This window comes from Oncorhynchus masou, chromosome 32 (assembly GCF_036934945.1).
Source record: "Oncorhynchus masou masou isolate Uvic2021 chromosome 32, UVic_Omas_1.1, whole genome shotgun sequence".
Lineage (NCBI taxonomy): Eukaryota > Metazoa > Chordata > Actinopteri > Salmoniformes > Salmonidae > Oncorhynchus > Oncorhynchus masou.
This window is the reverse complement of record NC_088243.1, coordinates 16,720,829-16,746,634: the sequence shown is the minus strand read 5'-3', so window position 1 is coordinate 16,746,634 and position 25,806 is coordinate 16,720,829. Positions and strand designations below refer to the sequence as shown.

Sequence of the window (25,806 nt, the reverse complement as noted above, 5' to 3'; positions counted from 1 at the left end):
TGTTTAACAGTCTGATGGCCTTGAGATAGAAGCTGTTTTTCAGTCTCTCGGTCCCAGCTTTAATGCACTTGTACTGACCTCACCTTCTGGATGTTAGCAGGGTGAACAGGCAGTGGGTCGGGTGGTTGTTGTCCTTGATTTTTTTTTGTTGGCTTTCCTGTGACATCGGGTGCTGTAGGTGTCCTGGAGGGCAGGTAGTTTGCCCCTGGTGATGCGTTGTGCAGACAGCACTATCCTCTGGGGAGCCTTGTGGTTGAGGGCAGTGCAGTTGCCATACCAGGCAGTGATACAGCCGACAGGATGCTCTCAATTGTGCATCTGTAAATGTTTGCGAGGGTATTTGGTGACAAGCCAAATTTCTTCAGCCCCATGAGGTTGAAGAGGCACTATGTTCAGCTTGGGATGCTGTCTGGGCCGGCAGCCTTGCGAGGGTTAACACGTTTAAATATTTTACTCATGTCGGCCATGGAGAAGGAGAATACACAGTCTTTGGTAGTGTGCCGTGTCGGTGGCACTGTATTGTCCTCAAAGCGAGCAAAGAAGTTGTTTCATTTGTCTGGGAGCAAGACATTGATGTCCGCGACAGGACTGTTTTTCTTTTTGTAATCCGTGATTTTCTGTAGACCCTGCCACATATGTCTCGTGTTTTTGCCGTTGAATTACGACTCAACTTTGTCTCTGTACTGACGCTTTGCTTATTTGATTGTCTTGCAGAGGGAATAACTACACTGTTTTTATTCGGTCATGTTTCCAGTCACCTTGCTATGATTAAATGCGGTGGTTCACACTTTCAGTTTTGTCCCCAAAAAAATTCAAATGCTGCCGTCAATCCACTGTTTCTGGTTAGGGAAGGATTTAATAGTCACAGTGGGTACGACACCTCAAATGCACTTCCTAATAAAAACTCACTCACCGAGTCAGGCTATACGTCGATGTAATTGCCTGAGGCTACCTGGAACATATCCCAGTCCACGTGATTGAAGCAATCTTGAAGTGTGGAATCCGATTGTTCAGACCTACGTCGGATATACCTAAACACGGTCTCTTCCTGTTTTAGTTTCTGCCTATATGAGGGGAGCAACAAGATGGAGTCATAGTCAGATTTGCCGAAGGGAGGGTGGGGGAGGGCCTTGTATTCATCACGGACGTTAGAGTAGCAGTGGTCCAGCACAATCAATGTGCTGGTAGAATTTAGGTAGCCTTGTTCTCAAATGAGATTTGTTAAAATCCCCAGCTACAATAAATGCAGCCTCAGGATATATGGTTTCCAGTTTACATAGAGTCCAGTGAAGTTCTTTCAGGGCCGTCGATGTATCTGCTTGGGGGGTATACTATAATCTAAAATAATTATTTTGATATATCATGCGGTTGGCATTTGATTCTAGGTCAGGTGAACAAAAGGACTTGAGTTCCTGTATGTTGTTATGATTACACCATGAGTCGTTAATCATGAGGCATACACCCCCGCCATTCTTCTTACCAGATGTTTGTTTCTGTTGGCACGACACATGAAGAAACCCAGTGGCTGTACCAACTCTGACAACATATCCTGAGTGAGCCATGTTTCCATGAAACAAAGAATGTTACCATCTCTGATGTCTCTCTGGAAGGCAACTCTTGCCCTAATTTCATCCACCTTGTTGTCTAGAGACTGGATATTGACGAGTAATATGCTCAGAAGCGGTGGTGGTGTGCTCACCTAAGTTTGACCAGGAGGCCCCTCCGCCTTCCTCTCCTGCGGCAACAACGTTGTTTTGGGTCGGCCTCTGGGATTAGATCCAATGTCCAGCATGGAGGTCCGAACAAAGGATTCACTTCGGGAAAGTTGTATTCCTGGTCGTGATGTTGGTAAGTTGACGTCGCTCTTATATCCAATAGTTCTTCCCGGCTGTTTGTAATACACTTAAGATTTTCTGGGCTAACAATGTAACAACAACAAAAATTACAAATTACTGCATTGTTTCCTAAGGACTTGAAGCGAGGCGATCATCTCTGTTGGCGCCATTTTGCAATATTGAATGTCAGTCTCCAGTATATGCACTTTTACTTCAGCCCTGCCTCTGCCTCTTCCACATTCCACCCTGAGTGTTAAGGGACAATAACCTCATGTCTTTAATGTAAACACAGCTCAGACTTTACCCAATAACCCAGAGTAATAAAGTAGACCTTACAACAGCAATACATCATGTTAACCCTAACTTCCACCCCTCATTCTGTTTATCTAGCTTTGATTCTATCATGAATCAAAGTAAGACCCAAGTGCAGACTGTGTGAAGTAACAATGATTATTGTAACCACAGGGCCATGCAAACGACAGGTCAAGGCAGGCAGGGGTTGATAATCCAGAGTAGGAGCAAAGGTACAGGACGGCAGGCAGGCTCAGAGATGGGCAGAGTAGTTAAGAACAAATTCTTATTTTCAATGACTAGGAACAGTGGGTTAACTGACTGTTCAGGGGCAGAACGACAGATTTGTACCTTGTCAGCTCGGGGATTTGAACTTGCAACCTTTCAGTTACTAGTCCAACGCTCTAACCACTAGGCTACCCTGCCGCCCCAGCTTGTCAAATAAGACGAACTGGCACAGACAGAAAACACAGGCATTTGGTATTTTATTAGGATCCCTATTAGCTGTTGCAAAAGCAGCAGCTACTCTTCCTGGGGTCCACACAAAATCTGAAACATAATACAGAATGACATAATAAAGAACATCAATAAACAAGAACAGCTCACGGACAGAACAACATACATTTAACCTCTTAAACCTCCGGGGGCAGTATTTCATTTTTGGATGAAAAACGTTCCCGTTTTAAACAAGATATTTTGTCACGAAAAGATGCTCGACTATGCATATCATTGACAGCTTTGGAAAGGAAACACTCTGACGTTTCCAAAACTGCAAAGATATTGTCTGTGAGTGCCCCAGAACTAATGCTACAGGCGAAACCAAGATTACATTTCATACAGGAAATGAGCCAGATTTTGGAGGCGCTGTGTTCCAATGTCTCCTTTTGTGGCTGTGAATGCGCAAGGAATGAGCCTACACTTTCTGTCGTTTCCCCAAGGTGTTTGCAGCATTGTGACGTATTTGTAGGCATATCATTGGAAAATTGACAATAAGAGACTACATTTACTAGGTGTCCGCTCGGTGTCCTCCGTCAAAACTATTGCGTAATCTCCAGGTGCATGCACGTTTCCATTTAATTCAGAAGAGAAAGTCAACTGCCCCGAATGATTTATCATCGAAAGATATGTGAAAAACACCTTGAGGATTGATTCTAAACAACGTTTGCCATGTTTCTGTCGATATTATGGAGTTAATTTGGAAAAAAGTTCGCGTTGTAATGACTGAATTTTCTGGGGGTTTTCTTAGCCAAACATGATGAACAAAACAGAGCGATTTCTCCTACACAAATAATCTTTTTGGAAAAACTGAACATTTGCTATCTAACTGAGAGTCTCCTCATTGAAAAAATCCGAAGTTCTTCAAAGGTAAATGATTTTATTTGAATGCTTTTCTTGTTTTTGTGAAAATGTTGCCTGCTGAATGCTAGGCTTAATGCTATGCTAGCTATCAATACTCTTACACAAATGCTTGTGTAGCTATGATTGAAAAGCATTTTTTGAAAATCTGAGATGACAGTGTTGTTAACAAAAGGCTAAGCTTGTGAGCCAATATATTTATTTCATTTAATTTGCGATTTTCATGAATAGTTAACGTTGCGTTATGGTAATGAGCTTGAGGCTATAATCACGCTCCCGGATATGGGATTGCTCGTCGCAACAGGTAAAAAAAAAGGCACACGTAGCCTACATATCAATGCCTATACACAAACTATCTAGGTCAAATAGGGGAGAGGCGTTGTGTTGCAAGATGTTGTTTTATCTGTTTTTTTAAACCAAGTTTGCTGTTTATTTGAGCAATATGAGATGGAAGGAAGTTCCATGCAATAAGGGCTCTATATAATACTGTACGTTTTCTTGAATTTGTTCTGGATTTGGGGACTGTGAAAAGTCTCCTGGTGGCATGTCAGGTGGGATAAGTGTGTGTGTCAGAGCTGTGTGTAAGTTGACTATGCAAACAATTTGGGATTTTCAACACAATGTTTCTTATTAAAAGAAGAAGTGATGCAAACAGTCTCTCCTCAACACTTAGCCAATAGAGACTGGCATGCATAGTATTAATATTAGCCCTCTGATTAGAATTAAGAGCAAAACGTGGCGCTCTGTTCTGGGCCAGCTGCAGCTTAACTAGGTCTTTCCTTACAGCACTGGGCCACATGACTGGACAATAATCAAAATTAGACAAAACTAGAGCCTACAGAACTTGCTTTTTGGAGCGTGGTGTAAAAAAAATCAGAGCATCTCTTTATTACGGCTAGACCTCTCCCCATCTTTGCAACCATTGAATCTATATGTTTTGACCATGCCAATTTACAATCTAAGGTAACGCCAAGTAATTTAGTCTCCTCAACTTGTTCAACAGCCACAACATTCATTACCAGATTCAGCTGAGGTCAAGCACTTAAGGAATGATTTGTACCAAATACAATGCTCTTAGTTTTAGAGATGTTCAGGACCAGTTTATTACTGGCCACCCATTCCGATACAGACTGCAACTCTTTGTTAAGGGTTGCAGTGACTTCATTAGCTGTGGTTGCTGATGCGTATATGGTTGAATCATCAGCATACATGCTTTTTTTAATGCCAGTGGTAGGTCATTGGTAAAAATAGAAAAGAGTATAGTGCCTAGAGAGCTGCCCTGCGGTACACCACACTTTACATTTTTGACATTAGAGATGCTTCTATTAAAGAAATCCCTTTGAGTTCTATTAGATAGATAGCTCCGAATCCACGATATGGCAGAGGTTGAAAAGCCATAGCGCTTAAGTTTTTTCAATACCCAGAGGATAAGTGGAGAATATGGGCAACACCTGGAGGGGTGGAGACAAGCACAAATACAGGTGAAACAGATCAGGGCGTGACAAATTCTCTAGCCCAGCTGGAGACTGAAGCTGAAGACTATCTTTCTCTCTCAATTCAATTAAATTCAATTCAATGGGCTTTACTTTCTCTCTCAAGTCAATTAAAGGGTCTTTCTCTCTCTCTCTCTCTCTCTCTCTCTCTCTCTCTCTCAAAGTGAAATAAACAATAAAACATGAACAGTAAACATTATGCTCACAAAAGTTCCAAACAAATTAAGACATTTCAAATGTCATATTATGTCTAGATAGGGTGTTGTAACAATGTGCAAATAGTTAAAGTACAAAAGAGAAAATAAATTATCTCTGTCTTCCCCCTCTCTCTTTCTATCTCTCTCTCTTTATTTCTCTCTCTATATGTCTGTCTCTCTGTCTCTCTCCTTTATAGCCCAGAGATTTCACCTGTCTCTCTGTTGCTTCCATGTTTAACCAGAGGTCGTCCCTTAAAGACCACTAATTAAATTAGCGTCCCTCCTTACAGAAGGGCATAGACACCCTCTGCTCTCTCCTTCTCTTTCATCCCCCTCTCCAGCTCTCACCTTGGGGGCGTCATTGTCCTCATTCTTAATCCCTCTTCTTCCTTCTTATCCTCTTCCTCCATCATCCTTTCCTCTCTACCCCCCCCCCACACACTCCTCCTCTTCCTCCAGAAGTAATGCAGAGAGGGGGAGAGAGAGGACAAGAGGGAGAGGAGAAGAGGGGGAAGGAAGAGAAGGGAGAGAACATATGAGGCTGTGAAAGGAGAGGAGAGAAGTGAGGATGTAAGGAAGAGAGACTGAATGAGAGGAGGGAGCAGAGACAGAGGAGAGGAGAGGCGAGGAAAGAGGCGAGGAGAGGAGAGAGCAGAGAGAGGAGAGGAAACAGAGAGCAGAGACAGAGGGAGGAGAGAGAGCAGAAAGAGGAGAGAGAACAGAGCTAGGAGAGAAGAGAGAGGAGAGTACTCTTCTTTAGCTAATCAGAACTCTGATTGGTCCTGATAAAAAAAAAACTTTGGAGTCATCATGGTAACCAATCAGGTAAAAAATGAATAAGAGTGTGGCGTGTGCAAAAAGTGTGTGTGTTTTGGAATGAAATACAGACCGACTTTAGACTCCTGTCCTGATTAGCATGGCTTTGAACTTCAACTTCAAACACAGAAGGTGATGCTTTGAATAATGCATCATATCTCTCTCTCAATTCAATTTAAATTTAAGGGGTTTATTGGCATGGGAAATATGTTTAAATTGCCAAATCAAGTACAATAGATAATAAACCAAAGTGAAATAAACAATAAAAAATTAACAGTAAACATTACACTCCAAAAGAATAAAGACATTTCAAATGCCATATTATGTCTACATACAATGTTGTAATGATGTGAAAATAGTTAAAGTACAAAAGGGAAAATAAATCTGAGTGAAATATGTGTCTCTAATATGGTCATACATTTGGCATGAGGTTAGTAAGTACAGCTCAGTTTCCACCTCATTTTGTGGGCATTGTGAACATAGCCTGCATTCTCTTGCGAGCCAGGTCTACCTACGGCGGTCTTTCTCAAAAGCAAGGCTATGCTCACCGAGTCTGTACATAGTCAAAGTGTTCCTTAAGTTTTGGTCAGTCACAGTGGTCAGGTATTCTGCAACTGTGTACTTTCTGTTCAGGGCCAAATAGCATTCTAGTTTGCTCAGTTTTTTTGTTAATTCTTTCTAATGTGTCAAGTAATTATCTTTTTATTTTCTCATGATTTGTTTGGATCTAATTATATTGCTGTCCTTGGGCTCTGTGGGGTCTATTTGTGTTTGTGAACAGAGACCCAGGACCAGCTTGCTTAGGGGACTCTTCTCCAGTTTCATCTTTCTGTAGGGGATGGCTTTGTTATGGAAGGTTTGGGAATTGCTTCCTTTTAGGTGGTTGTAGAATTTAACGGCTCTTTTCTGGATTTTGATAATTAGCGGGTGTCTGCCTAATTCTGCTCTGCATGCAGAGGATTGTTTTTGCCGAATTCTGCATGCAGAGTCTCCATTTGGTGTTTGTCCCATTTTGTGAATTCTTGGTTCAGACCTCACAACCATATAGGCAATGGGTTCTATAACTGATTCATATATTTTTTTTTCAGATCCTAATTGGCAGTGTCAAATTGTATTTTCCTTTTGATGGCATAAAAGGCCCTTCTTTACTTGTCTCAGATCGTTCAAAGCTTTGTGGAAGTTACCTGTGGCATTGATGTTTAGGCCGAGGTATGTATAGTTTTTTTGTGTGCTCTAGGGCAACTGTGTCTATATGGAATATGTATTTGTGGTCCTGGCAACTGGACCTTTTTTGGAACACCATTATTTTTGTTTTACTAAGATTTACTGTCAGGGCCCAGGTCTGATAGAATCTGTGCAGAAGATCTAGGTGCTGCTGTAGGCCTTCCTTGGTTGGGGACAAAGCGCCAGATCATCAGCAAACAGTAGACATTTGACTTCAGATTCTAGTAGGGTGAGGCCGGGTGCTGCAGACTGTTCTGGTGCCCTCACCAATTCGTTGATATATATGTTGAAGAGGGTGGGGCTTAGGCTGCATCCCTGTGTCACCCCACTGCCCTGTGGATAGAAAAATGTGTGTTTTCGGCCAATTTTATCCACACACTTGTTGTTGGTGTATATGGATTTTATAATGTTGAATGTTTTTCCCCCAACACTAGTTTCAATCAATTTGTATAGCAGACAATCATGCCAAATTGAGTCAAAATATTTTGTTAAATCAACAATCATTAGAAGACATTGCCTTTGTTTTGGTTTGTTTGTCAATAAGGTTGTGCAAGGTGAATATGTGGTCTGTCAATGTGGTAATTTGGTAAAAAGCCAATTTGACATATGCTGAGTGCATTGTTTTCACTGAGGAACTGTACGAGTCTGCTGTTAATGACAATGCAGAGGATTTTCCCAATGTTGCTGTTGACGCATATCCCACGGTAGTTATTGGGTTAAAATTTTTCTCCACTTTTGTAGATTAGGGTGATCAGTCCTTGGTTACAAATATTGGGGAAGATGCCAGAGCTAAGGATGATGTTAAAGAGTTTTAGTATAGCCAATTGGAATTTGTTGTCTGTATATTTTATTATTTCATTGAGGATAACATCAACAGCACAGGCCTTTTTGGGTTGGAGGGTTGTGATTTTGTCCTGTAGTTCATTCCAGGTAATTGGAGAATCCAGTGAGTTCTGGTCGTCTTTAAAAGTTGATTGTAAGATTTGTATTTGATCATATATATGTTTTTGCCAATGGTTCTTTGTTAGAGTAAACACGATTGGAGAAGTGTTTTACCCAGACATCTCCATTTTGGATAGATTATTGTTTTTGTTGTTGTTTGTTTAGTGTTTTCCAATTTTCCAAGAAGTGGTTAGAGTCTGTGTATTCTTCAATTACATTGAGCTGATTTCTGACATGTTGTTCCTTCTTTTTCTGTAGTGTATTTCTGTATTGTTTTATTGATTCACCATAGTGAAGGCGTAGACTCAGGTTTTCTGGATCTCTATGTTTTTGGTTGGACAGGTTTTTCAATTTCTTTCTTAGGTTTTTACATTCTTCATCAAATCATTTGTCATTGTTGTCCATTTTCTTTGGTTTTCTGTTTTAAATTTTTAGATTAGATGGGGAAGCTGAGAGGTCAAATATATTGTTAACATTTTCTACTGCCAAATTTATACCTTCATATTTTGTCCAGGAAGTTGTCATAAAGGGATTGAATTTGTTGTTGCCTTTTTTCATAATATTACTCAGTTCCTTTGGCTTTGATGCCTCATGATTGAGAATTGCTCTGTTCAGATAGACTGATAGACTGTGGTTTGGCAGTGATCTGATAGGGGTGTTAATGGGCTGGACGTGAACACTCTGAAAGACTCTGGGATGAGGTCAGTGATAAAGTAGTCTACATTACTACTGCCACGAGATGAGCTATACAGTGGGGAGAACAAGTATTTGATACACTGCCAATTTTGCAGGTTTTCCTACTTACAAAGCATGTAAGGTCTGTAATTTTCATAGGTACACTTCAACTGTGAGAGACGGAATCTAAAACAAAATTCCAGAAAATCACATTGTATGATTTTTAAGTAATTAATTAGCATTTTATTGCATGACATAAGTATTTATTTTTTGTTGTTGTTTTTTTGTTGTTGAAATTTCTTCCCAATTTCGTGGTATCCAATTGTTTTAGTAGCTACTATCCGCCATCCAACCCGGAAGCCAGCCGCACCAATGAGTCGTGGTTAGCACGCACTGCGCACGGCCCGCTACAGGAGTCGCTGGTGCACGATGAGACAATGAGACAAGGATTTCCCTACCGGCCAAACCCTCCCTAACCCGGACGACGCAAGGCCAATTGTGCGTCGCCCCACAGACCTCCCGGTCGCGGCCGGTTACGTCAGAGCCTGGTATTTGATCACCTACCAACCAGTAAGAATTCCGGCTCTCACAGACCAGTTAGTTTTTCTTTAAGAAGCCCTCATGTTCTCCAGTCATTACCTGTATTAACTGCACCTGTTTGAACTCGTTACCTGTATAAAAGACACCTGTTTACACACTCAATCAAACAGACTCCAACCTCTCCACAATGGCCAAGACCAGAGAGCTGTGTAAGGAGATCAGGGTTAAAATTGTAGACCTGCACAAGGCTGGGATGGGCTACTGGACAATAGTCAGGCAGCTTGGTGAGAAGCCATCAACTGTTGGCAAAATTATTAGAAAATGGAAGAAGTTCAAGATGACGGTCAATCACCCTCGGTCTGGGGCTCCATGCAAGATCTCACCTCGTGGGGCATCAATGATCATGAGAAAGGTGAGGGATCAGCCCAGAACTACACGGCAGGACCTGGTCAATGACCTGAAGAGAGCTGGGACCACAGTCTCAAAGAAAACCATTAGTAACACACTACACCGTCATGGATTAAAATACTGCAGCGCACGCAAGGTCCCCCTGCTCAAGCCAGCGCCCGTCTTAAGTTTGCCAATGACCATCTAAATGATCCAGAGGAGGAATGGGAGAAGGTCATGTGGTCTGATGAGACAAAAATAGAGCTTTTTGGTCTAAACTCCACTCGCCGTGTTTGGAGGAAGAAGAAGGATGAGTACAACCCCAAGAACACCATCCCAACCGTGAAGCATGGAGGTGGAAACATCATTCTTTGGGGATGATTTTCTGTAAAGGGGACAGGATGACTGCACCGTATTGAGGGGAGGATGGATGGGGCCATGTATCGCGAGATCTTGGCCAACAACCTCCTTCCCTCATTAAGAGCATTGAAGATGGGTCGTGGCTGGGTCTTCCAGCATGACAACGACCCGAAACACACAGCCAGGGCAACTAAGGAGTGGCTTTGTAAGAAGCATCTCAAGGTCCTGGAGTGGCCTAGCCAGTCTTCAGACCTGAACCCAAAAGAAAATCTTTGGAGGGAGATGAAAGTCCGTATTGCCCAGCGACAGCCCCGAAACCTGAAGGATCTGGAGAAGGTCTGTATGGAGGAGTAGGCCAAAATCCCTGCTGCAGTCTGTGCAAACCTGGTCAAGAACTACAGGAAACGTATGATCTCTGTAATTGCAAACAAAGGTTTCTGTACCAAATATTAAGGACCTGCTTTTCTGATGTATCAAATACTTATGTCATGCAATAAAATGCAAATTAATTACTTAAAAATCACACAACGTGATTTTCTAGATTCCGTCTCTCACAGTTGAAGTGTACCTATTATAACAATTACAGACCTCTACATGCTTCGTAAGTAGGAAAACCTGCAAAATCGTCAGTGTATCAAATACTTGTTATCCCCACTGTATTTTCCGTCTGAGTCCATCAGGAGTACAATCTGTGTCTTGTGTATGTCCTCATTGGGTGTGGGGGGTTGTCAGGAGGGCTATCAGAGTGGCTGACAGGGGAGGATGACTTTCCGCTTGGGGTTGCTCGTCTGTGGGGTTATATAATGAAGAGCTCTGGTCTGACCCGCTCGGGGTGGGGATATCTTTCTCAAGGGAGAGCGTCTCCTGCTGAGCTAATTCTTTGATTAGGTGAAAGTCCAACTGAAACTTTTTGGGGTTGATCTGTACCAGTACTGTTCCAGACTTATAGAGATTTATACAGTTGAAGTCGTAAGTTTACATACACTTAGGTTGGCCTCATTAAAACAAGTTTTTCAACCACTCAACAAATTTCTTGTTAACAAACTATAGTTTTGGCAAGTCGGTTAGGACATCTACTTTGTGCAGGACACAAGTAATTTTTGTTTACAGACGGATTATTTCACTTACAATTCCCTGTATCACAACTCCAGTGGGTCAGAAGTTTACATACACTAAATTGACTGTGCATTTAAACAGCTTGGAACATTCCTGAAAATGATGTCATGGCTTTAGAAGCTTCTGATAGGCTAATTGACATCATTTGAGTCAATTGGAGGTGTACTTGTGGATGTATTTCAAGGCCTACCTTCAAACACAGTGCCTCTTTGCTTGACATCATGAGACATCAAAAGAAATCAACCAAGACCTCAGAAAAAAATGGTAGACCTCCACAAGTCTGGTTCATCCTTGGGAGCAATTTCCAAACGTCTGAAGGTACCATGTTCATCTGTACTAACAATAGTACGCAAGTATAAATACCATGGGATCACGCAGCCATCATACCGCTCAGGAAGGAGATGCGTTCTGTCTCCTAGAGATTAATGTACTTTGGTGCGAATCAATCCCAGAACAACAGCAAAGGACCTTGTGAAGATGCTGGAGGAAACAGGTACAAAAGTATCTATATCCACAGCAAAACAAGTCCTATATCATCATAACCTGAATGGCCGCTCAGCAAGGAAGAAGCCACTGCTCCAAAACCGCCATAAAAAAGCCAGATTATGGTTTGCAACTGCACATGGGGACAAAGATCATACTTTTTGGAGAAATGTCCTCTGATCTGATGAAACAAAAATAGATCTGTTTGACCATAATGACCATCATTATGTTTGGAGGAAAAAAAGGGGAGGCTTGCAATCCGAAGGACACCATCCCAACCGTGAAGTACGGGGGTGGCAGCACCATGTTGTGGGGGTGCTTTGCTGCAGGAGGGACTGGTGCACTTCACAAAATATATGTCATCATAAGGGAAGGAAAATTATGTGGATATATAGAAGTAACATCTCAAGACATCAGTCAGGAAGTTAAAGCTTGGTCGCAAATGGGTCTTCCAAATTGACAATGACCCCAAGCATACTTCCAAAGTTGTGGCAAAATGGCTTAAGGACAACAAAGTCAAGGTATTGGAGTGGCCATCACAAAGCCCTGACTTCAATCCTATAGACACTTTGTGGGCAGAACTGAAAGTGTGTGCGAGCAAGGAAGCCTAAAACCTGACTCAGTTACACCAGCTCTGTCAGGAGGAATGGGCCAAAATTCACCCACCTGGGTGAATTTTGGGAAGCTTGTGGAAGGCTACCCAAAATGTTTGACCCAAGTAAAAAAAAAAATAAAGGCAATGCTACCAAATACTAATTCAGTGTATGTAAACTTCTGACCCACTGGGAATGTGATGAAAGAAATAATAGCTGAAATTTGACATTCTTTAAAAAAAATTGGTGATCCTAACTGACCTAAGACAGCGAATTTTTCTCAGATTAAATGTCAGGAATTTTGAATTACTGAGTTTAAATGTATTTGGCTAAGGTGTATGTAAACTTCCAACTTCAACTGTATTAGCTGACTCAGAGTCCTCGTTGTCTCGCATCCTGAGTTTCCATCCTTTGTTAACACCCCCCTTATTAGAGGGGTAGTGTGCTAATATTGCACTCTGCTAGGACAGAGGATGTTCTGTGTGGAAGGTGAGGTTGCTGATGTTCCCATTTTTATAATAGCAAAAAATGTCTCTTGATTTTACATAAGGAGCTTCATTTTGTGCTCTTTTCATGTCTTATCATTCTTTACATACACAGGGTGCTGTATTTTAATTACCTCTGAACAGCGTGAGGCAGCTTCCAAGGCCTCTCCATTTGGTTGGAGTAGACTGTGCGACTCTCCTGCCATTCTTGGGCTAAAGAGCTTTGACAGCTCTCACTTGACAAATCGGTGCTAATTGAAGTAGTATCAAGCTTGGCAGCCTTAATTTAGCATTCAGTCCGTATAAAGTAATGGAATGTATTTTTCTTTTTCGCTTTTGGAAATAAAATATAGCTTCAGACTAAACCTTAATCATTCAGTTCTAGGTTGGTGTTTTCAGGTTTCCAGAGCATTTGCTATATAGCTTTGGAATAATAATCTTTGGTAGTTGTAAGCCTTCCAGGTGATTCCGTAATTCCATCCAAGATCAGGTTGTGGGTTTTGAGTTTTGATTTGGAGCGGAGGTTATGTTGTAGAGGGTAGCATCCTGTTATATGTATATGACAAAAAAATCCAAGTTTATCCAACTCTAAATCTATATTTTTTAAGAACATGCTGAAAAATGCAGGAGCTCATCTGATTATGACCTCTCTCTCTCTCACGTCTATTCACATTCCGCTCAGACAATGACATGGACTGATACATACTTTAAAGTTTATGGTGGGTGGTGTCCAGTGTTGTAGAAATAAAGAACATATTTGCTTATTGTTTGGCATAACCTGTGTGCTACGTCAATACGTGTTGTGAGGGGTTACCTGTGATATGTAGAGAGAGATGGTACCTATTGTTGAGGGGGTCGCCCCAACCCCTGCTAACCCCCCCTCTATAGCCCCTACAACCCCCTACCTCTGTCACATGCTAAAATTAGCCCAGTGATCGTGATCACATCGCTGTAGCACTGACTGAGGCAAAATCCCAACCATCTAATAACAAGAGCAGCCAATCAAATGTCAATCAAGATTCTCTTTGACACAGTAGCAGTTGCAATATACTTTTAATGAGTGATTCTGTCTTGTAAAAATGGTTGGTTGTTAATGTCTTTTAAACTAGAGCCTCTATTTATGTTTTCTTTTAAACTGACTTTGTTCAGTCGACATCCCAAATGCCACCATATTCCCTACATATTGCACTACTTTTGACCAGCGGCATATGGGCCCTAGTACACTATACAGGGAATAGGGTGCCATTTGGGATGCACATAAGTGTGGTGTCTATCTCAGTGTTCTCTGAAGATTGCTACTAGGTATTGATGCAGGCTCTGTAACAGTAGACTGTCAGGCAGATCTGGTTCACTTCCTTCATCTTCAATAATACCTCTACAGCAGGGGCCTACACCATTCACCCTGGAGCTGTTGTTATTGCCTCTCTCCTTTGTGTGTGTTGCTCACACTCCAGTCAGACCCTCTCTCTCCCCCCCTCAGGGGCACCAGTATTGGAATGCTGGCTGGGATTGTTGGGGATTTAATGCAAGAGTGGTGCTCAAAAGACTGGGACTGAGCTGTATTGGGATAGGACCAGGGATAGAGATAACTAAGGGCTTGGACAGTGAGTGATGGGACTGAGCTGTATTGGGATAGGACCAGGGATAGAGATAACTAAGGGCTTGGACAGTGAGTGATGGGACTGAGCTGTATTGGGATAGGGACCAGGGATAGAGATAGCTAAGGGCTTGGACAGTGAGTGATGGGACTGAGCTGTATTGGGATAGGACCAGGGATAGAGATAACTAAGGGCTTGGACAGTGAGTGATGGGACTGAGCTGTATTGGGATAGGGACCAGGGATAGAGATAACTAAGGGCTTGGACAGTGAGTGATGGGACTGAGCTGTATTGGGATAGGGACCAGGGATAGAGATAACTAAGGGGTTGGACAGTGAGTGATGGGACTGAGCTGTATTGGGATAGGACCAGGGATAGAGATAACTAAGGGCTTGGACAGTGAGTGATGGGACTGAGCTGTATTGGGATAGGACCAGGGATAGAGATAACTAAGGGGTTGGACAGTGAGTGATGGGACTGAGCTGTATTGGGATAGGGACCAGGGATAGAGATAACTAAGGGCTTGGACAGTGAGTGATGGGACTGAGCTGTATTGGGATAGGGACCAGGGATAGAGATAACTAAGGGGTTGGACAGTGAGTGATGGGACTGAGCTGTATTGGGATAGGACCAGGGATAGAGATAACTAAGGGCTTGGACAGTGAGTGATGGGACTGAGCTGTATTGGGATAGGACCAGGGATAGAGATAACTAAGGGGTTGGACAGTGAGTGATGGGACTGAGCTGTATTGGGATAGGGACCAGGGATAGAGATAACTAAGGGGTTGGACAGTGAGTGATGGGACTGAGCTGTATTGGGATAGGACCAGGGATAGAGATAACTAAGGGCTTGGACAGTGAGTGATGGGACTGAGCTGTATTGGGATAGGGACCAGGGATAGAGATAACTAAGGGCTTGGACAGTGAGTGATGGGACTGAGCTGTATTGGGATAGGACCAGGGATAGAGATAACTAAGGGCTTGGACAGTGAGTGATGGGACTGAGCTATATTGGGATAGGGACCAGGGATAGAGATAACTAAGGGGTTGGACAGTGAGTGATGGGACTGAGCTGTATTGGGATAGGACCAGGGATAGAGATAACTAAGGGCTTGGACAGTGAGTGATGGGACTGAGCTGTATTGGGATAGGACCAGGGATAGAGATAACTAAGGGGTTGGACAGTGAGTGATGGGACTGAGCTGTATTGGGATAGGACCAGGGATAGAGATAACTAAGGGCTTGGACAGTGAGTGATGGGACTGAGCTGTATTGGGATAGGACCAGGGATAGAGATAACTAAGGGGTTGGACAGTGAGTGATGGGACTGAGCTGTATTGGGATAGGGACCAGGGATAGAGATAACTAAGGGCTTGGACAGTGAGTGATGGGACTGAGCTGTATTGGGATAGGGACCAGGGATAGAGATAACTAAGGGGTTGGACAGTGAGTGATGGGACTGAGCTGTATTGGGATAGGACCAGGGATAGAGATAACTAAGGGCTTGGACAGTGAGTGATGGGACTGAGCTGTATTGGGATAGGACCAGGGATAGAGATAACTAAGGGGTTGGACAGTGAGTGATGGGACTGAGCTGTATTGGGATAGGGACCAGGGATAGAGATAACTAAGGGGTTGGACAGTGAGTGATGGGACTGAGCTGTATTGGGATAGGACCAGGGATAGAGATAACTAAGGGCTTGGACAGTGAGTGATGGGACTGAGCTGTATTGGGATAGGACCAGGGATAGAGATAACTAAGGGCTTGGACAGTGAGTGATGGGACTGAGCTATATTGGGATAGGGACCAGGGATAGAGATAACTAAGGGGTTGGACAGTGAGTGATGGGACTGAGCTGTATTGGGATAGGACCAGGGATAGAGATAACTAAGGGCTTGGACAGTGAGTGATGGGACTGAGCTGTATTGGGATAGGACCAGGGATAGAGATAACTAAGGGCTTGGACAGTGAGTGATGGGACTGAGCTGTATTGGGATAGGACCAGGGATAGAGATAACTAAGGGCTTGGACAGTGAGTGATGGGACTGAGCTGTATTGGGATAGGACCAGGGATAGAGATAGCTAAGGGCTTGGACAGTGAGTGATGGGACTGAGCTGTATTGGGATAGGGACCAGGGATAGAGATAACTAAGGGCTTGGACAGTGAGTGATGGGACTGAGCTGTATTGGGATAGGACCAGGGATAGAGATAACTAAGGGCTTGGACAGTGAGTGATGGGACTGAGCTGTATTGGGATAGGACCAGGGATAGAGATAACTAAGGGCTTGGACAGTGAGTGATGGGACTGAGCTATATTGGGATAGGGACCAGGGATAGAGATAACTAAGGGGTTGGACAGTGAGTGATGGGACTGAGCTGTATTGGGATAGGGACCAGGGATAGAGATAACTAAGGGGTTGGACAGTGAGTGATGGGACTGAGCTGTATTGGGATAGGACCAGGGATAGAGATAACTAAGGGGTTGGACAGTGAGTGATGGGACTGAGCTGTATTGGGATAGGACCAGGGATAGAGATAACTAAGGGGTTGGACAGTGAGTGATGGGACTGAGCTGTATTGGGATAGGACCAGGGATAGAGATAACTAAGGGCTTGGACAGTGAGTGATGGGACTGAGCTATATTGGGATAGGGACCAGGGATAGAGATAACTAAGGGGTTGGACAGTGAGTGCTGGGACTGACATGTACTGGGGAGGGATAGGATAGTCAGGACTACTGCTCCTCTCCCTCAAAGACCTCTTTGTGCATCAGCTGTGACCCAGAGATGGAAAGACACAGGGGAGATGTAACCCCACCAGGGTAGGACCAGGTTGGGATCAAGGGAGATGTAACCCCACCAGGGTAGGACCAGGTTAGGATCAGGGGAGATGTAACCCCACCAGGGTAGGACCAGGGGAGATGTAACCCCACCAGGGTAGGACCAGGTTATGATCAGGAGAGATGTAACCCCAGCAGGGGAGGACCAAGTTAGGATCAGGAGAGATGTAACCCCACCAGGGTAGGACCAGGTTAGTATCAGGAGAGATGTAACCCCACCAGGGTAGGACCAGGGGAGATGTAACCACACCAGGGTAGGACCGTAGGAGATGTAACCCTACTAGGGGAGGACCAGGTTAGGATCAGGAGAGATGTAACCCAACCAGGGTAGGACCAGGGTAGGACCAGGGGAAATGTAACCACACCAGGGTAGGACCGGAGGAGATGTAATCCTACTAGGGGAGGACCAGGTTAGGATCAGGAGAGATGTAACCCAACCAGGGTAGGACCAGGGTAGGACCAGGGGAGATGTAAACCCACCAGGGAAGATGTAACCCTCCAAGAGTAGGACCAGGTTAGAATCAGGGGAGATGTAACCCCCCCACCAAGGTAGGATCAGGTTAGGATCAGGAGAGATGTAACCCCAGCAGGGTAGGATCAGGAGAGATGTAACCCCACCAGGGTAGGACCAGGAGAGATGTAACCCCACCAGGGTAGGACCAGGTTAGGATCAGGAGAGATGTAACCCCACCAGGGTAGGACAAAGTTAGTATCAGGAGAGATGTAACCCCACCAGGGTAGGACCAGGGGAGATGTAACCACACCAGGGTAGGACCAGAGGAGATGTAACCCTACTAGGGGAGGACCAGGTTAGGATCAGGAGAGATGTAACCCAACCAGGGTAGGACCAAGGTAGGACCAGGGGAGATGTAAACCCACCAGGGAAGATGTAACCCTACCAGGGTAGGACCAGGTTAGAGTCAGGTGAGATCTAACCCCACCAGGGTAGGACCAGGTTAGGATCAGGAGAGATGTAACCCCACCAGGGTAGGACCAGGTTAGGACCAGGGGAGATGTGACCCCACCAGGGTAGGACCAAGTTAGTATTAGGAGGGATGTAACCCCACCAGGGTAGGACCAGGGGAGATGTAACCCCACCAGGGTAGGACCAGGTTAGGATCAGGGGAGATATAACCCCACCAAGGTAGGACCAGGGGAGATGTAACCCCACCAGGGTAGGACCAGGTTAGGATCAGGGGAGATGTAACCCCACCAGGGAAGATGTAACCCTACCAGGGGAGATGTAACCCTACCAGGGAAGATGTAACCCTACCAGGGAAGATGTAACCCTACCAGGGTAGGACCAGGTTAGGTCCTGGGAGAGGGGGGATTAGCATGATGTTACTAACATGCTGGTGTGTGTGAGAGAGAGAAAGAGAGAGAATAAAGTATATTCATGTGTGTGTGACCACACTGACCATCTCTCCTCTCTCTCCAGGGCTCTGGTAGGTCCCCCAGTGGTGAGCCGTCCTCCCCAGCAGACTACCTCCCAGTGGGCCAGAAGCCAGAGGCTGTGGTCCATGCCATGAAGGTACTGGAGGTCCATGAGAACCTGGAGAAGAAGATCCCTGAAGACTACGACGAAGACCTCAGTGAGAAGGAGAAGGCCATCGTCAGGGAGATGTGTAATGTAAGAAACTTTCTCTCTCTCCTCTCTTCCACATTACCTTTTTCATCTCCTCTATCCTATCCCAGTAAGCTAATAATGAGAGCTTGATTAAGATACATGAGTTGCGTCCCTCTCCCTCCCCCTCTCCCCCTCTCTCCCTCTCTCCCTCTTTCTCTCCCTCTCCCTCTCCCTCTCCCTCCCCCCTTTCCCTCTCCCTCCCAGTTTCTGTTTGTTTGCCTGTCCGAATCACAAGCCTGCCATCGCTTTGACGGAGAGCAGTGTTTCAATTACTGCACAATTACCCCCTTCCATCCCTCCCTCTCATCCTCCCCCCTCTCTCACCCCTTCACTTCCCCGTGCTATAATTGTTGGTTCCCATAAAGGAGCCATAGTGTTTACGACACACTTGTCAACGTAATTAAAATAACTTCACTGGGAGAAACAATGGAAGCTCTTATTGTGGCCTCTGAAGCCTTCGAGCTCCATTCCCCTGTAAACCTCCCAGATACATTCCCCCTGTAAACCTCCCAGATACATTCCCCCTGTAAACCTCCCAGATACATCCCCCTGTAAACCTTCCAGATACATTCCCCCTGTAAACCTCCCAGATACATCCCCCTGTAAACCTCCCAGATACATCCCCCTGTAAACCTCCCAGATGTATTCCCCCTGTAAACCTCCCAGATACATCCCCCTGTAAACCTCCCAGATACATCCCCCTGTAAACCTCCCAGATGTATTCCCCCTGTAAACCTCCCAGATACATCCCCCTGTAAACCTCCCAGATACATCCCCCTGTAAACCTCTCAGATGCATTCCCCCTGTAAACCTCCCAGATACATTCCCCCTGTAAACCTCCCAGATACATCCCCCTGTAAACCTCCCAGATGCATTCCCCCTGTAAACCTCCCAGATGCATTCCCCCTGTAAACCTTCCAGATACATTCCCCTGTAAACCTCCCAGATACATCCCCCTGTAAACCTCCCAGATACATCCCCCTGTAAACCTCCCAGATGCATTCCCCCTGTAAACCTCCCAGATGCATTCCCCATGTAAACCTCCCAGATACATCCCCCTGTAAACCTCCCAGATACATCCCCCTGTAAACCTCCCAGATACATTCCCCCTGTAAACCTCCCAGATACATCCCCCTGTAAACCTCCCAGATACATCCCCCTGTAAACCTCCCAGATACATTCCCCCTGTAAACCTCCCAGATACATTCCCCCTGTAAACCTCCCAGATGCATTCCCCCTGTAAACCTCCCAGATACATCCCCCTGTAAACCTCCCAGATGCATTCCCCCTGTAAACCTCCCAGATACATCCCCCTGTAAACCTCCCAGATACATCCCCCTGTAAACCTCCCAGATACATCCCCCTGTAAACCTCCCAGATACATCCCCCTGTAAACCTCCCAGATGTATTCCCCCTGTAAACCTCCCAGATACATCCCCCTGTAAACCTCCCAGATACATCCCCCTGTAAACCTCCCAGATGCATTCCCCCTGTAAACCTCCCAGATACATTCCCCCTGTAAACCTCCCAGATACATCCCCCTGTAAACCTCCCAGATGCATTCCCCCTGTAAACCTCCCAGATACATTCCCCTGTAAACCTCCCAGATGTATTCCCCCTGTAAACCTCCCAGATACATCCCCCTGTAAACCTCCCAGATACATCCCCCTGTAAACCTCCCAGATGCATTCCCCCTGTAAACCTCCCAGATACATCCCCCTGTAAACCTCCCAGATGCATTCCCCCTGTAAACCTCCCAGATACATTCCCCCTGTAAACCTCCCAGATACATTCCCCCTGTAAACCTCCCAGATACATTCCCCCTGTAAACCTCCCAGATACATTCCCCCTGTAAACCTCCCAGATACATTCCCCCTGTAAAACCTCCCAGATACATTCCCCCTGTAAACCTCCCAGATACATCCCCATGTAAACCTCCCAGATACATTCCCCCTGTAAACCTCCCAGATACATTCCCCCTGTAAACCTCCCAGATACATTCCCCCTGTAAACCTCCCAGATACATTCCCCCTGTAAATCTCCCAGATACATCCCCCTGTAAACCTCCCAGATACATTCCCCCTGTAAACCTCCCAGATACATTCCCCCTGTAAACCTCCCAGATACATTCCCCCTGTAAACCTCCCAGATACATCCCCCTGTAAACCTCCCAGATACATTCCCCCTGTAAACCTCCCAGATACATTCCCCCTGTAAACCTTCCAGATATATTCCCCCTGTAAACCTCCCAGATACATCCCCCTGTAAACCTCCCAGATACATTCCCCCTGTAAACCTTCCAGATATATTCCCCCTGTAAACCTTCCAGATATATTCCCCCTGTAAACCTCCCAGATACATTCCCCCTGTAAACCTCCCAGATACATTCCCCCTGTAAACCTCCCAGGCCTAGGATAAGATAGGAGGATAGAACTATGAGGTAGAAGCTACAGGCCCCGCCTTCTCTCATCTCAACAGCATATCCACCCCCAGACATGTAGGGTGCATCCCAAATAGCATCCTACTCCATTTCATAGTGCACTTCTTTTGACCAGGCCCCATCAAAAGAAGTGCAGTATAAAGATAAAATACACTCTGTGACAGGCCTGGCGAGGAGTGCAGGGTAGTATGGGACCAGTGTTCTCGTAGGGACAACCCTGGGGCCCTTCCAGGCTTTCAGTAGCCATGCCTGTTGGTTGTTCCATACAGAGCTCTGTACATGAGAGACAGAGAACATGGAGACACAATGCAGCCATTTACAGTCAAGTATCCCATCTACCATAAAGACATCCTGGTCACTAATGAGGTCTATGTTACATGGTCCTGTGGGTCGACCTCTCTCTCTCATCACAGAGTTGGGAGTTAAGTGTTGCACAGCTGTTGTTGTGTCCCCCTAAAATTGCATTATCTGCTCAGATTATGTGGAGCACATTTCTGTTGACACCCACTGGTTGGCTGGATTCCAGTCATATCTATGGTTCCCATCTCTCTATGACCTCCATTTGACCCACAGGGTCAATTAGTACTACATTTCACTTCTAGAGACCATCATCTGAAGGGACTGGATATACTGTAGATAGTATACAGCCGTTGTGTAACAGGGTTTTGTGTCCCCTCTCCCACTTCCCTGTACTCTGTTGTGTTCTCAGGTGGTGTGGCGTAAACTAGGTGACGCTGCAGGATCCAAGCCTTCCATCCGCCAGCATCTCTCTGGGAACCAGTTCAAAGGGCCCTTGTAGTCCTTAAGACCACATTAACCAGCGCACAGCAGCACTCAGACGAGACAAACGGACAGACAGACAAATTAACAACAACAACCATGGACCCGCAGCAATGAGTGCACAAACAAGGGGCGCATCTCAAATGACACCCTCCTATTTTCCCAGCACTGTGTGACCGTGGCTAGATGATCCCCACAAACTCTAGCCTGAACCCAAACCTCTGTGCTTAGCCTCCCCTAACATTGACCCCTGGTGAATATAGGAATGTAGGCCACACCTGATCTGGGTAGTGGGTACAGTCAATCTCAGTTTAGATCTTACAAATTAGGCTGCGCCGATGAAGGGTTAAAAACAGCGGTTGGCAATCCTATAGCCTCTGACCACGTTGGCTCTCATTTTCTGTTTATTTAAAGACAATTCTACATGTTGAATGACACACCGTTCGTCAATACCCAGCAGGTAATCTAGTGCCCACGGCCAACGTTGGTTATGGTGTCTTGTCATTCAAGAGAAGGAAGAGGAGAATAAACTGCCCCTTACTACCAGTCACTACACCTGAGCTACAGTACTTTACCTGACCCTCTGCCATCTCCAACCAACGTCTGTTTGAGGTTTGTAAATGTTCACCTACCAAGTGTTCAAGACTGACAACCACTCCAGGACAAACCATTCTACTATTCTCAAGTCAAGGCCCTGATATGTTCTGTTCTTGACTTTACTTCCATTACTTTTCCATTCAACAGCCAACTGACTGGCAACTCCTTACAACATAGATGAGGACAAATACTGGAGATCGCGTGATGTCATTTCCTTCAGTGTAGAATCACAAGCCATAGGTTTATACAACGTGAAACCTAGCTGCTGTAGGATGCTGTTTAATAATGTAGTCCTCTTTTGTCTGAAAGAAGTATGTGTACAAATGTAGACGGAAATCCTTTCAAAGTGTTAAACTAAATTCTAGCACTAAAGTAGGTTATGTTTAACAAAACGTAGTGCTATTTTTTTGACCTGTTGTTTTTAGTGTTCATGTTTGTTTGTGCCTCAAATGGCATCCTATTATTTATACCAACACTACAGTGCCTTGCGAAAGTATTTGGCCCCCTTGAACTTTGCGACCTTTTGCCACATTTCAAGCTTCAAACATAAAGATATAAAACTGTATTTTTTTGTGAAGAATCAACAACAAGTGGGACACAATCATGAAGTGGAACGACATTTATTGGATATTTCAAACTTTTTTAACAAATCAAAAACTGAAAAATTGGGCGTGCAAAATTATTCAGCCCCTTTACTTTCAGTGCAGCAAACTCTCTCCAGAAGTTCAGTGAGGATCTCTGAATGATCCAATGTTGACCTAAATGACTAATGATGATAAATACAATCCACCTGTGTGTAATAAAGTCTCCGTATAAATGCACCTGCACTGTGATAGTCTCAGAGGTCCGTTAAAAGCGCAGAGAGCATCATGAAGAACAAGGAACACACCAGGCAGGTCCGAGATACTGTTGTGAAGAAGTTTAAAGCCGGATTTGGATACAAAAAGATTTCCCAAGCTTTAAACATCCCAAGGAGCCCTGTGCAAGCGATAATATTGAAATGGAAGGGGTATCAGACCACTGCAAATCTACCAAGACCTGGCCGTCCCTCTAAACTTTCAACTCATACAAGAAGAAGACTGATCAGAGATGCAGCCAAGATGCCCATGATCACTCTGGATGAACTGCAGAGATCTACAGCTAAGGTGGGAGACTCTGTCCATAGGACAACAATCAGTCGTATATTGCACAAATCTGGCCTTTATGGAAGAGTGGCCATTTCTTAAAGATATCCATAAAAAGTGTTGTTTAAATACCCACTGTCAAACATGGTGGTGGCAGCATCATGGTTTGGGCCTGCTTTTCTTCAGCAGGGACAGGGAAGATGGTTAAAATTGATGGGAAGATGGATGGAGCCAAATACAGGACCATTCTGGAAGAAAACGAACGCCGCAGCCCGTCTGGTGTTCAACCTTCCCAAGTTCTCTCACGTCACCCCGCTCCTCCGCTCTCTCCACTGGCTTCCAGTTGAAGCTCGCATCCGCTACAAGACCATGGTGCTTGCCTACGGAGCTGTGAGGGGAACGGCACCGCAGTACCTCCAGGCTCTGATCAGGCCCTACACCCAAGCAAGGGCACTGCGTTCATCCACCTCTGGCCTGCTCGCCTCCCTACCATTGAGGAAGTACAGTTCCCGCTCAGCCCAGTCAAAACTGTTCGCTGCTCTGGCCCCCAATGGTGGAACAAACTCCCTCACGACGCCAGGACAGCGGAGTCAATCACCACCTTCCGGAGACACCTGAAACCCCACCTCTTCAAGGAATACCTAGGATAGGATAAGTAATCCTTCTCACCCCCCCCCTTAATGATTTAGATGCACTATTGTAAAGTGGCTGTTCCACTGGATGTCAGAAGGTGAATTCACCAATTTGTAAGTCGCTCTGGATAAGAGCGTCTGCTAAATGACTTAAATGTAAATGTAAATGTAAAACCTGATGGAGTCTGCAAAAGACCTGAGACTGGGACGGAGATTTGTCTTCCAACAAGACAATGATCCAAAACATAAAGCAAAATCTACAATGGAATGGTTCAAAAATAAACATATCCAGGTGTTAGAATGGCCAAGTCAAAGTCCAGACCTGAATCCAATCGAGAATCTGTGGAAAGAACTGAAAACTGCTGTTCACAAATGCTCTCCATCCAACCTCACTGAGCTCGAGCTGTTTTGCAAGGAGGAATGGGAAAAAATTTCAGTCTCTCAATGTGCAAAACTGATAGAGACATACCCCAAGCGACTTACAGCTGTAATCGCAGCAAAAGGTGGTGCTACAAAGTATTAACTTAAGGGGGCTGAATAATTTTGCACGCCCAATTTTTCAGTTTTTGATTTGTTAAAAAAGTTTGAAATATCCAATAAATGTCGTTCCACTTCATGATTGTGTCCCACTTGTTGTTGATTCTTCACAAAAAAATACAGTTTTATATCTTTATGTTTGAAGCCTGAAATGTGGCAAAAGGTTGCAAAGTTCAAGGGGGCCGAATACTTTCGCAAGGCACTGTATATAGGGAAACGGGTGACATTTGGGATGCACACTTTATAACTAAGTACAGAAAGTGGCACACCGAGTGCAGTTGGGTAAATGTACTCCCAAGGCAGAAAGCTTATAGCCTGGGGGCCAGTCTGTTTAGCCACTCCTGAAAACTCCTGATAGAACTGTCATGACAAACATGACTACAATGACAGCAATGGAGTTGGTAAAAGCACAAACAGTTCTGGGACCAGGCTCGAAGGCTGTCATACTATTAACTGAAATATGAACTCAAGGGAAGGTTACGGTTCATGCCTAATATAGTGTCGCTTCTGATGATTTATCATGGATCAGAAAGTCAGACTCTTGCTAGATGGAAGTGGGACTTTTCACAAATCTGCAGATCTTATATATGACAATCGTTGAAACGGTTTGAAAACAACTTATTTTGACCAGTCCTAAGTATTCTCTATGAGCTCTTGCCCATTCAACCTCTGAATGGCACACATACACAATCCATGTCTCAGTTGTCTCAAGGTGTATCCTTCTTTAACCTGTCTCCTCCTCTTCATCTACACTGATTGAAGTGGATTTAACAAGTGACATCAACAAGGGATCATAGCTTTCACCTGGATTCACCTGGTTAGTCTATGTCGTGGAAAG

General features: G+C 44.7%; 1 protein-coding gene across 2 annotated transcripts in view; it reads left to right on the top strand.

The window, feature by feature from the left end:
- The window catches only part of LOC135525630 (coiled-coil domain-containing protein 85C-A-like), a 108,941-nt gene extending 85,752 nt beyond the window's left edge, over positions 1 to 23,189 (top strand). For both annotated transcript variants that reach the window (XM_064953367.1, XM_064953365.1), the window contains 2 exons: positions 18,670 to 18,861; positions 22,008 to 23,189. In XM_064953367.1, the coding sequence (XP_064809439.1) occupies positions 18,670 to 18,861; positions 22,008 to 22,097 (282 nt within the window). In that variant the 3' untranslated portion in view covers positions 22,098 to 23,189. The remainder of the gene's footprint in view (positions 1 to 18,669; positions 18,862 to 22,007) is intronic.
- The last annotated feature ends 2,617 nt before the right edge of the window (positions 23,190 to 25,806 follow it).